The following is a 13262-nucleotide window of genomic DNA, read 5'->3' as shown; positions in this document are numbered from 1 at the left end:
AACAGTCCATAACTCCAGTTCCAGGGGATCTGATGCCCTCTTCTGACCTCTGGGGACACTGCACGACAGGGGTGCACTTACATACATGTAGGCAATACAGTCATACACATAAAAATAATAAATACAATTTAAAAAAGAAAAGCAAGCCGGGCATGATGGTGCATACCTTTAATCCCAGAACTCAGGAGTCAGAAGCAGGCTGATCTCTGTAAGTTCAAGGCCAGCCTGGTCTACATAGTGAGTTCCAGATCAGCTGGAGCTATAAGAAGACCCTGTCTCAAAGACAAAACCAAAAGAAACTGTTATACTAAGTGAAGTAACAAAGACTCAGAAAAAAAAAAAACCCACAACATATAGTCCCCCTCATGAACTAGAAACTGTTATACTAAGTGAAGTAACAAAGACTCAGAAAAAAAAAACCCCACAACATATAGTCCCCCTCGTATGTGGATCCTAGCATCAAATCCTTATAAGTGAGTATATATCCAGACATAACTATAGGAACCAGGATAATGAAAAAGAACCAGGGAGGTAAAGGAAAAGAACGAATCTGAAAGAGAACAGTAGGAATCAGGTATTAATAAGGGAGATATGGATAAATATGGGGTTATTTTAAGGGGGGGCGAAGATTATACAAGGAACCTAGGGGATTAAGGGAAAGAAGGAGCTCAAGTGAGGTGGGACCTAGGGGAAAGGTATTATTAGGGGAGAAATGGGAAAAATAGGGTACCTTAAACACAAGGAACCTAGGGGATTAAGGGAAAGAAGGAGCTCAAGAGAGGTGGGACCTAGGGGAAAGGTATTATTAGGGGAGAAATGGGAAAAATGGGGTAACTTAAATGGGGAAACTATGGTGGAAGGGTTAGACAATGTGAGAAAGAAATAATGCCCTAGTTTTAAAAAACCAGAGGGAACCACATTAGTCCAACAACCTACTGACAATTATACATATAAGCAGATCAAAGAATGTAATATATTTCTAGACAAGGTTAATCTGAGAGCATTTGGTCTTTGCCAAAGCTTTATCTACATGGCATATGGTAATTAAAGTACCAGACTGGTGGAACTAACCCTTCTTGGATGTTTAATTTGAGGCCTATGCTAATTTGGACAGAGGGACATAAAGGACAGTTTTACTCCTTTCCCTCATAGGTCGACTAAGTTCCAGGGGACTATCAGCATCTCTCAAAATGTCCTGTAACTGTGGTTAGTCACCTGTTCTCTTGATCAAGGAGGCTGTGGAGACCCCACCAGATGGATTGAACCAGTGTCCAGTCTACAAAGATGAGGGTCAACACAGAGGTAACATTTCCTCCATGCTTCCAAGCAAAGCCAGCCATTGTTGAGTAGGACCTTTGACTTATCTTCACTTAGGCAGAACTGGTAAAAGAAAGGAGCCAGGGGCTCCTCCCAAGCCCATGTGATCCCTGAGGAACAGATCCTCAAATGACCTTAAGTGTAAAAATAAATTGGTTGACAGGAGATACCTTCCTTTGAGTTGTTGGCCAGGGTGGCCCAAGAGACTCCCAGACAGTAACCCAGCATAGAACTGGGAAAACGAGCAGCAGACACCAATCTTATCTAAAGGAATATTGGAAACTGATTGCTGCTAGATGAGGAAGAGCTGATCTTCCTGAAACAAGGAACTCTACATAGGCTGAGTAGATTCAGCAGATGCACAAGCACTGGGGAATGGCTGGGGGTGCTGACAACACGGTGGACAGTAACAGGGATGACAGAGTGTATGAGGGGGAGGGGTAGGCTATGGGAGGGTGCCATTTGGGAAGTGGGTATATAGGTGAATAAGATTGTGTGGGATGTTCTGTATGAGCTACACACACACACACACACACAAATCAACAAATTAAAAAGAAAAGAGTCTACTGCTTAACTCCAGAGGCATCTTCTCTTCTGCACTGGCATGGCAGCCAGCTGGTAACTCACTCTGGCCAAAGATCTTTGGCTAATCAAGTCAATGCTATTCCACCAATGTGCAGGTCTTGCCTACTGCTGACTTCTCAGTCAAGATCTAGCATGCTGTCGCCTGTACTATGGGGTTTTCTGTATGAAATAATATATTTTAAAATGAAATGGAGATTTTTTTTAAAGGTTAAAACCTCATTCAATTTTATGTCCTACAGGGTTTATACTGAGTCAAATATTGTAGAACTGTATTAATTCAACTGTGAACCTGAAAATTTACAGCCACTTTTGAAAGAGATGTATCCTTGCTTTGGAAATTGTTACTGAATATGTTAAAGCTGTAATGAAATGCTTCTTCTAATCATGTGATTATTAAATAAAAATAATATTTTAGACAGAAAGAAAAGAATTATGTCCTAGTGAATATCAGCCTTTTGTGCTTTTATAAGGTGAGAGAGTTAATTTTGACATCATAGATTGTAGAAAAATAAGGAAGAGAGGGCCAGAGAGATGGCTCAGCTTGCTGCGCAAGCATGTGGGCCTGACTTCAACACCCAGAACTGATGTGAAGGTAGTGGAGAGAACCGACTCCATAAAGCTGCCCTCTGACCTGCATCCCTGTGCTGTGGGCGAGGCCTCCCTTTCCACATCATGCACCCTCACACACAGTAATTATAAATAAAAATTTGTAAAGACTGAGCATGTTTCCTACAATTATTCTTCTGGGATTGTCTGACAAGTTTTGAATGTTTGTTCTTGATGCTGTTTGTGGGGCTGGGGATTGAGCTAAGGCCCTGGGCATTCTAGGCAAGTGTTTCAGCACTGCTACATCATTAGACTTTTTTGTTTGTTTTGGGGTAGGGTCTTCCTGTGTAGTTCAGGCTGGCCCAGAACTCATGATCCTTCTGCCTCAGACTCCTGGATTCTAGGATTTCAGACATGCACCACCATGTTCACCTGTTTGATGTTTCTTCAAGGCAGGGAGAGTCTCACTAGCAGCCTAGACTGGCCTCAAAGTCCTAGACCTCAGCCTCCTGAGTGCTGGGATCAAGGCAAGCACCACTGTGCTCATCCAAATTGTGCAATTATTCATAAGTCCTGGGCACTACAAACTTCTCCTTTCCTTTTCTCCAAAGCCTTCGTTTATCATTAACATGGTTTGTGATTTAGGTACTCTATTTATTGTCAGTCTTTGTGTATGAGAATGTACACTCTACAAAGGCAGAGATTTTGATTATTTTGTTTACTGAGGGATTCCCAGAACTTAGAGGAGTGCCCGACACATAATGGACACTACAGAAATGCCTGCTGAATAACCGACCATATAGGAAAAAAAGCAATATGGCTTCACTTAGTCCCACTGTGAAAAATCAAAAGTTAGCACAGCTGTGTGCTGTCACAGGAGGTGCTTACAAATCCCATCCTGTGCCCTGCATGTGACTTTTCTTTCTTTTTGTATATGTGTGTGCATGTTCCTGTGGTGTAGGCATGTGCATGTGTTTGTGTGTGCTTGTGTGTGTGTGCCCCATGTATATGCATGGGTGTGTGGGTGTGTATAGAGGCCAGTGGTTGATACTGGGTGTCTTCTTCAACCAGTCTCCTCAAATTTTGAGACACAGCCCGTCATGTACCAGAATTCATCAGTTCATGTACACTGGCTGGCCAGCAAGCTCCAGAGAGCCTCATATGTTTGCCTTCCCAGAGCTGGGATTGCACATGTACATGCCATCCCCAGCCTGGCATTTTTATGCTGATGCTGGGGATAACAGTACCCCATGATTACACAGCAGGTGCTTTAGCTGCTGAGCCACCCCTACAGTCCCCACATGTGAATCTTCTAGCAGCCTACACTTACAGAGCCTTCTTCAGGGTCATAGAGCCTCTGCAGAAGCTGGACTGTTGTACTCTTCCTGCCCCCGCTGGGACCAACCAAAGCTACTGTCTCTCCAGACTTTAATCTTGAGATTCAGACCTTTCAGAATCTCTTATGCGTGTGAGAAATCATACAGTTAGGAATGCTAGACCACAATGTACATGTTTTCAGAAAGTTAATGGTATAATTATAAATAGAAAACTTTAAAAAATTTATTTAATAACCACATGATTAGAAGAAGTATTTAATTACAGCTTTAACATACTCAATATCAATTTCCAGAGCAAAGCTACATCTCTTTCAGAAGTGGCTGTAAATTTTTAGGTTCACAGTTGAATTAATACAGTTATACAATATTGAAGTCAGTGTAAACCCTGTAAGATATAAAATTGAATGAGTTTTTAATCTTTAAAAAGATCTCCATTTCACTTTAAAATATACTGATAAAAAGAAAACTTTTATGTGGCACTTAAAAGCAAATTCAGTCTTCCATTTATTTCATTTCTATGTATAATTATACAATTTGGTAATATGATATTAAAATTTTTCTCATTGTTTCCTATACAAAGAGGAGATCTAAATTAGGGGTTAACTAGCTACAGAGGATTGTTCATGTATTTTTCTTTTCTATTAGCACATACTAATTGTACAAAAGAATGGATTTCATTATGGCATTTACATGCATATATATATATATATAATGTATAATGATCACTTTCATTTTCCATTGCCCCCTCTTTCCTCCATTTCTTCTTGGTCTCCTTCCTCTTCCCTAATAAACCTCACATGTTTTTCCTATGTATGCGTGTCTGGTGTGTGTGCAGATGTGTGGAGACTTGAGGCTGACATTGGCTACCTTCCCCAATTGTTCTTCACCTTCTCTATTGAGGCAGGCTCTCTCTCACTGAACTTGAGCTTACCATTTTGCTAGTCTGAGCTATCTCGATCACTTTGGGAAATCAGTCTCTGCCTCCCACACTGTGGGATTATGGGTAGGATCCCATACACACCTGGTTTTAAGTGGGTCCTGGGGATCTGAACTCTGGTTCCCATGCTAGAGCGGCAGGCACTTTACCTGCTAAGTCATCTTCCTAGCTTTCAAACTTCACAGTTTAACCGATATCTAATGTGAATTTCATGTCATTCAAGTTAGTGAAAGTTTTATCTTTTAATTTGCAAAGAATGAATCTGGATGGAGATCTTTTTGAGCCACTCAAGAAAGCTTGTCCTTAGAATAGAGCTAACAAAGTATATTCCAAAAAGACAACTGGTAAGATCACAGAGATGACAATAGATAGGGTCTCATTGTTCCTAGACACCTGCATGATTGTAAGCAGATGTTTCGGTATGGTGGGAATATTTACAGGATTTTCTCAGTGTCTGGGAGTTGCTACAAGGGACCTGCCCTGTAAGAGCAACCCACCATGCCAAGAGCCATGTCTCATGACAGCCTTGATGATCTTTGATTATAACTGTATTTTCAGTCTCAAAGAGTTTTTCATTTTGATTTTTTTTTTTTTTGTCTTATTGAGACAGGGTCTTTCTATAGCTTGTAGACCAGACTGGTCTCAGTCTCACAGAGATCCTCCCACCTCTGCATCTCAGGTGCTGGAATTAAAGGAATGCACTACCACACCTGGCTCATTTTGATCTAATTTGTAAAGAAACAGAAACCTTAAAGAATCCAGTGTAAGACCTTCAAAGGGCCATCCAGAGAAGCACATTCTAGAGGAGGTGAGTGGGCATCTCTGATGACTGACAGGGGAACCTCCCCGACTTGCACTTGGGTCCTCAAGTTGGTTTCTCTTCATTCCATGGAAGAATGCACTCTTACTAAGTAGATAGACTTTAAAAATTAATCATTCAGCTTTAGAGAAAGAGTTATGTTCAGAAGGCTGGGGAGATGGCTCAGCAGATAAAAGCACTAACTACACAAGCTCGATGACTAGAGTTCAAGCTCCAAAATCCATGAAGAAAGCCAGATGCAGTAGTTTGCATCCTGGAAGCTCACAGGCTAGCTAGGGTAGGGTTTTCATTGAGTCAGCAGAAATGACAAGAGAGACCCTGCCTCAAAGTACGTAGAAGTGAAGTTGTCTTCTTACCTCCACCCATGTCCTGGGGCATGCACCCCATCTCTCTCTCTCTCTAGCTCTCTCTCTCTCTCTCTCTCTCTCTCACACACACATACACACACACCACACTTAATTAAAAAATAATTATCAAGGCAGATATGGTGGTGCACAGCTGTCTATGTTTGAGGCCAACTTGGACTACGCAGTGAAAACCCAATCTCAAAATAAAGAAATAATGAAAAGAATTGTTTAGAACCCAGTACACTAAATTGGAAAAAATTGATGCTCAGGTTCCTAGAAACAAGCCTACAGGTATATTCAGAATGCAGTCTAAACTACTCCATCTTAAGAAGAATATGGAAGGCAACGCTGGGGTGCAATGGTAACTAAGCAACAAAAAAATCATAAAACAAAGGACTTTCAGGAGAGAATTGCAGTAAAATGTCAGAGAAAAAATAAGGAAGTAGGAATACGTGTGTGTGTGTGTGTGTGTGTGTGTGTGTGTGTATTTATCTTTTTGAGACAGGGTCTCTCTGTAGTCCCAGCTGGTCTGGAGCTCACTATGCAGACTAGGTTGACCTTGAACTCACAGAGTCTGCCTCTGCCTCCAGAGTGCTGGGATAAAAAACCTGGGCCACAATTCCCAGCCTTCATTTTTAATGCAAATTCTGTAAGAGGCATTAGAAGTCATTGACATTTGTAATTTCATCTATTTAATTCAAAATTGTGCCCTATTTGTTTTTATTAAGCATGTACTTGTTAATAACTGCCCTTTGCAATCTTTCACACTGTTACTTTGGGGATGGATAGCCAAGGGAGTAAATACACTAGTCAATTTAAGGAGAAAATTAACAGAAGAGACAGACACATTTTCCCAAGAGCTAGTTTTCCTGGAAGAATAGTTTATTGAGTACAAGTTAGGAAGGCAGTAGGCTATGCCCAGTGTGGTGGCACATGTCTTTAGTCTCAGCACTGAGAAACAGAGGTAAATGGATCTCTGTGAGGTTGAGGCTGACTTGGTCTACATAGTAAGTTCTAGACCTGCTGGGGCAACAGGGAGACCCTGTCTCAAAAAAACAAAAAAGAACACCAAAAACAAAACAAAACAAAAAAAAACAAAAAGAAAAAAGCAAACAAGCAAGCAAGCAGGGCAGTAGACTGGGCAGAAACTAGAGTACGGTCTTCAGTCTCCTAAGAATTATAAAAGAATGATGAGGGTGAAGGGGAGGACAGACTACACTGTGTGTGTGTGTGTGTGTGTGTGTGTGTGTGCGTGTGCTCATGCACTTGCTTGCTTGAGTGTATATGTTTGTGTAAAGTCAAAGGGAGTGTATCAGAGGCACAATTACTGATGTGGTAAAGCCCCAGGGATGAGAGATGGGAAGCATGTGACCGGATAGTTAGAAACTCCAGGTTTACATAAATTAGTCATGTGGTGTGGGATAACATCCAGGCACCGCCATGCCTTTTGGCATGCTCACAAATGCATAGTGTAAGAATTCCAAGGAATTAAAAAATGCTTTTGCTACATTTGTATCCTGTTACTTTGCCGAATGTTGATATTAGCTCTAGTTTTCGGGTGGAGTCTTTAGGGTCTTTTATGTATAGAATCATATCATTTGCAAATCAGGATATTTTGACTTTTTCGTTTCCAGTTTGTATCCCCTTTATCTCCTTCCCTTGTGTTGCTGCTCCAGCTAAAACTTCAAGCACTGTATTGAACAGCAATGGACAGAGTGGGCATCGCTGTCTCGTTTCTGACTTTAGGGGAAATGATTTGACTCTTTTGTTCTGCTTAGGATGATGGCTATGGGTTTCTTGTATATTGCCTTTATTATGTTGAGATATGCTCCCTGTATCTCTAGGTTTTTCATGACTTTTATTTTTATTATTATTATTTTTGAGACTGGGTCTCCCTGTAATTGCAGTTAGTCAGAAACCTGCTGTGTAGACCAGGCTGGCTTTGAACTCTCAGAGCTCTGCCTGCCTCTGCCTCCTGACTGCTAAAATTAAAGGCTTGAGCCCAGATTCCAAAGACTTATTATAAAGGAATGTTGGATTTTTCAAAGGTCTTTTCTGCATCTAATGAGATGATCATATGGTTTCTGTCTTTGAGTCTTTTTATGTGGTGGATTATATTTATTGATTTATGTATGTGAATCCATCTTTACATCTCTGGGATGAAGCTGACTTGATCATGGTGGTTGATCTTTTTGATGTGCATTTGAATTCGTTTTGCAGGTATTTTATTGAGAATTTTTGTATCTATGTTCATTGGGGTGATTGACCTATAATTTTCCTTTGTTGAGTCTCTGGTTTTGGTATCAGAGTAATACTGGCTTTGTAAAAATAATTTGGAAGTGTTTCTTCCTTTTCTATTTTACAGAATAACTTTAGAAGTACTGGTGTTAGCACTTCTTTGAAGGTCTGGTAGAATTCTGTGCTGACTTCATCTGGTACTGGGATTTTTTTTTTAAGTTGGGAGATTTTTAATTACTGCTTCCATCTCGTTGGTTTTCATGGGTCTATTTAAATTATTTATTTCACTTTAATCTAACTTGGATAGATGATATATATCTAGAAATCCACCCACTTCTTTTAACCATTTTGGGTTAGTGGAGTATAGGTTTTTAAGTATGTCCTTTTGATTCTCAGAATTTTACAAGCCCAAACCAGACAAAATCCCAGCATGGGGGTGGGGGGGATGGACAGGAAGCCACAGCTCAACTGAGGCACTATTGGCAAATGACAGCTGCTGGATGGATAAGGGTGTGATGTTGGGCAGGTTGACTGGGCTCTAAGGGGTGAACCCCCACATAAGAACACTTGTGGGAACACGAATTAGACTTGATAGGTTTTAAAAAATAATAGAGGAAGACTGAAGAAATGGCTCAGAAGTTAAGAGCATTTGCTGCTCTTGCAGAAGACCCAAGTTCAACTACCAGCACCCACATCAAGTCACTCACAACCACTTGCAACTGCAGCTCCAGAGGACCTGATGACCACTTTTGGTCTCCACAGGCACACACATACACAGAAATAAAACTTTAAAAAATAGAGGGCATGAAGTGAGAGGGTTAAGGAGGTGGAGTGGATCTGTGAGGAGATTGGGGGTGGCAGTCTGAATAAGATCAAAATACATTGCATGAAATTCTCAAAGAATCAATAAAGTTATTGTTTGAAAAAGATATGAAGTTGATTGTGGTGATATATGTTTTTAATCCCAGAACTCAGAGGCAGATCTCTCAGAGTTTAATGCCAGCCTGGTCTGCAGAGTGAGCTCTGGTTCATCAGGGCTGCTCAGTGAGACCTTGCCTCAAAAATAAAATAAAATAAAATAGATGACACAGCAAAAAGAATGCTTTTGTCAGTCAATTATAGAAAAGGAGCTGCCAAACATAAATCACTGTTCCAGACCTGTTTGTCCATTATGTAACAGCCTGCCTATCCATCAGGCTACCCAAGTCTCTAAGCAAAGTAGCCAAAATCTATGTCAAAATTATCCTACACATGCCTTTAATCCCAGCATCTAGGAGGCAGAGGCAGGAGGATCTCTGTGAGTTTGCAGCCAGCCTGGTCTACATAGTGAGTTCCAGGCCAGCTGGGGCTACAGGGAGACCCTGTCTCAAAAAGGGGAAAAAAAAAATCCTAAAAAGCGACTGGGAAGATGGCTCAGTGGATAAGAACTTGTCACAAAAGTGTGAGCACTGTAGCTCAAATTTCCAGGGTCCTTGGAAATTCTAGGTAGGCAAGGTGGCCCACTTGTAATCACAGTGCTGGGGAGGCAGAGACAGGACCCATGCAGTTAACTGGCTAGCGAAACTACTTGAATTGGTGAGCTCTGGTTCCAGTGAGGGACCCTGCCTCAGTATATATGGTGGAGACTGATCAAGGAAGACACCCAAGTGTCGACCTCTGGCCTTCACATGCATGCACAGACTTGTGCATGTATATCCACACACACAGATGTGCCCATACACATACGATCACACACACACTCATCATACGCATAGACATGCAAAAAATATCCTAAAGAATCCCATAAGAGATTTTAACCAGTAGAAGATAATGTCACAAAACTGTACAATACAAGCAAATTGAACCTACCTTGATGGATGGTCTTGATGGGTAACTGAAAGAAACATTTTTAAACTCTACAGTTCCTTCTATGCACTCAGGCTTATGTCCAGTTGTTGAAAAGTTGTCTATACTGGGTTTCTTGAGAAAACAAAGAAAGTGCTATAAATCTTTAAAAGGTTTAAAAAACCAATACTACCCATGTTCTAAAAATAGTTTAAAGATGAGTATTTTTCCTTTACAAATACTTCTTTCCTGGTTTAGAAGTACATTAAGTTAGACATGAAGCTTTCATTGAAACACAGCCCCCCCCCCAATTAAAAGCGATCTTTCCTTCCAAATAACTCATCAATGCTTTGGTGAAAAGAACGTGTCTGTTTGGGGGGGCCTTCTCACAGTGATGATAGTTATCTTTTAAAGCGATAGATATCTTACTATATCAATAACCTGGAAAATATTGAAGGCGGCTCCTCAGGCTATGGTGAAGGTCTCAAAGTGAGGGGCTGAGGACCCAATGGAATAACTACTGTGGATCACACCGAAGAAAACCTACAGGAGCAAAATAAATAGTATTTGCCTTTCTGCAGTTACACAAGAAAGATGACAGGTGACGTGCATACCTGAGTAGGCTCACAGAGAAATATTAGAGAAATTAGGTAAGAAAGTGGAAGCTGTGGCAGCTCTAACGGAAACGCGAGCTAATCCAAGTACTCCTGACCTTTTTTCCTATGCAGAATAACTTTTCACTACTGCTTGGTTTTGTGGTTATCATCTGCTGTGTGTGACATCTAAGTATGGGAACCTGTGGCCTGTGCAGTGCTGGCCAGGCACAAAGATGCAGGGATGGAGATGAACTGCTCATTGCATTTCCCCCTTATCTCTGGTTCAACAAGAGGGAGATTGAAGTCAATAGCTCAGACGTTGTGCTGTTTCTGCCCTGATTTAAAAATTCTCCCGCCTCCGAACAGCTATTCATTTTTAAACAAATGAACCTCTAGAAAATGTCAAACAGAGAACGTTCCCTGAAAGCTAGTGCTGCTGCCTTACCATGTGGATGGGAAACCAGAGGAGCAAGCATCAGCTACAAATTCTTCATGCTCACATTTCACTTTCATGAGATGAACCACTTAAAGCCTATGAGCCTCTCAATTTAAAAAGATGAATTTGATTGAGAGAAGAAAAATCTACATAAAATGGGAAGACCAAACAGAAACTGAAGTATTAGAGGAGATCAGTTTGACTCACCGAGACAGCTTTTTCTTAAACCTGCATTGATCTGTTTATGTTACTGAACCTTTGGAGGATATCTGAATAAACTAAAACTTCATACATAACCCTTATGAATTTAAAAGATTCTGACTTGCAGTGTTGGACAGAACTGCATGTAGTTTGCTTTAAACATGAATATATTTGAAAGGCTAGAGGAAGGGCAGGTGAGCCCAGGCTACAACTGCATTTCCAGCTGGCAAGGTCTATGCAGACTGTGATCTTAGCTGAATAAGTTTGAGAGGAAATGTCTGCCCACAAACCTGCCTTTTTCACTCCTGGCCTAAGAAAACCGTGTCTATTAGTGGAGAATTAGTGTGATTCTTCTAAAAGCATAATGCTTGGCACAGATGTGGATAAAAGACATGCTGGATGAGTAAATCCTGTTAACACTATACATAAGAATTTAGAAGTGTATGCAAATCATGAGAGGGCAACAAATACTTTTGTTATTGTCTTTTTGATCTTTTTGAACAGGGTGTCTCTGTAGCCCCAACTGACCTGAAACTTGCTATATGAACTATGCTGACTTCCATCTCATAGAGATCCACCTGCCTCTCCCTCCTGAGTGAGTGCTAGGATTAAAAAAGTATGCATTGCTGCCCCCACCTCCCTTGCTTCCCTGGGATGCACAGCCTACAGCGTCCTGGTGCCAGAATCTTTCCTGGGTAAGTCCAGTGGCACCCACCATGCCTTGACTCTCCTAGCCTCATTCGCTCTCCCAGCTCCTCCACCCCATCTCTCCTCCTGGCCTGGGTACTGGCCCATTTCTTGTCTTGGCACCACAGACACTGGGGCTGACCTCTTGGTGGAGAGTCCCCACTGCTTCCTGATCTGTTGCATCCAGACCAACCCAGTTCCTCCATGCAGTCCCCAGGAGCCTTCTGGGCCTGGTCCCACCCCCACCTACTTTTGCTTCCTTGGGTGGCTCAGCCACCAACTTCCTGGTGCTAACATCTTTCCTGGGTGGGTCTCGCCGGGCACCCACTGTGCCTTGAATCCCCCAGCCTCATTCACCCTCCCAAACCCCTACCCCCATCTTTCTTCCTAGCCTAGGTACTGGCCCAATTCTTGTCTTGGCACCCCAGACCCCTGGACTGAACTCTTGGCCCAGAATCCCCACTGCTTCCACATCCTTTGCATCCAGACCAACCCAGTTCCTTCCAGTAGTACCCAGGAGCACTCTGGACCTCCTAGCACCCCCACCTCTCCTTGCATTCCTGGGTGGCACAGCCACAAGCTTCCTGAAACCAGCATATTTCCTGGGCCCTGTGCCCAGGCCAGCCCAGGCCCCAATTTCCTGAGGGCAGCATCTTTCCTGGAGGGATCCAGACCTTAGGAGAAAACCTGAGAACAACTGATCCTTATCTGAATTGGGCCTCTGGGGGAAACTCCTGAAGGCAAAAGCATTTTGGCCACTCCAATATAAAATCAAAAGAGAGAAGCTGAAGCCTAGACCAACCAGCTTTTCATGCCCAACAAGTACCACAAAAGGCATATAAAATTTACAAAAAAAAGCAGACCTAAACTCAACAAAGGAAGACTTGGGTCTCACACAAGAATCAGAAACTACAAAAGCAATTCACATGTCAAAGTCACAGAGAAAAAATAGTAATATGAAAAACCAAAATAACATATCCCCACCAAGTACCAATAGTCCTCTAGAGGAGTACAATGAGAACCCCCTAGAGATAACACAGGACATTGAATTCAAAAGAACAATTATAAACAAGATAGAAGATTTCAGTGAATTTAAAGAACACACAAACAAAGAAATCAAAGAACTGAAAGAAGATAGGGAAAAACTGCTGAATGAATTCAGAAAAACATTAGAGATATTGAATAATACTCAGGCTGAAATGAAGAAGGAAGTAAAACACTTAGTAATCCAATTAGAAATGACAGGAGAAAGCCTCACCAATAGGACGAATGAAATGTAAAACAGAATACCAAGACTGGAAGAAAAAGTGGACGAACTGGACCACTCAAGCAAAGACTATGAAAAATTTAAGAAATCACAAGAATGGAATATGCAGGAATTGAGTGATACC

General features: G+C 41.6%; 1 protein-coding gene across 1 annotated transcript in view; it reads right to left on the bottom strand.

The window, feature by feature from the left end:
* Nucleotides 1–13262, bottom strand: part of Abcb5 (ATP binding cassette subfamily B member 5) — a gene marked incomplete at its 5' end in the record, with an annotated part of 135496 nt that overhangs the window by 101509 nt on the left and 20725 nt on the right. Inside the window, 4 exon segments of the mRNA XM_008841543.1 lie at nt 3779–3877; nt 3879–3905; nt 9976–10086; nt 10381–10494. Of these exon segments, the coding sequence (XP_008839765.1) occupies nt 3779–3877; nt 3879–3905; nt 9976–10086; nt 10381–10494 (351 nt within the window).

The sequence above is a fragment of the Nannospalax galili genome, unplaced genomic scaffold (assembly GCF_000622305.1).
Source record: "Nannospalax galili isolate Female #2095 unplaced genomic scaffold, S.galili_v1.0 scaffold158, whole genome shotgun sequence".
Taxonomy (NCBI): Eukaryota; Metazoa; Chordata; class Mammalia; order Rodentia; family Spalacidae; genus Nannospalax; species Nannospalax galili.
The sequence above is the reverse complement of the archived record's forward strand: the minus strand, read 5'-3'. Positions and strand labels throughout refer to the sequence as shown.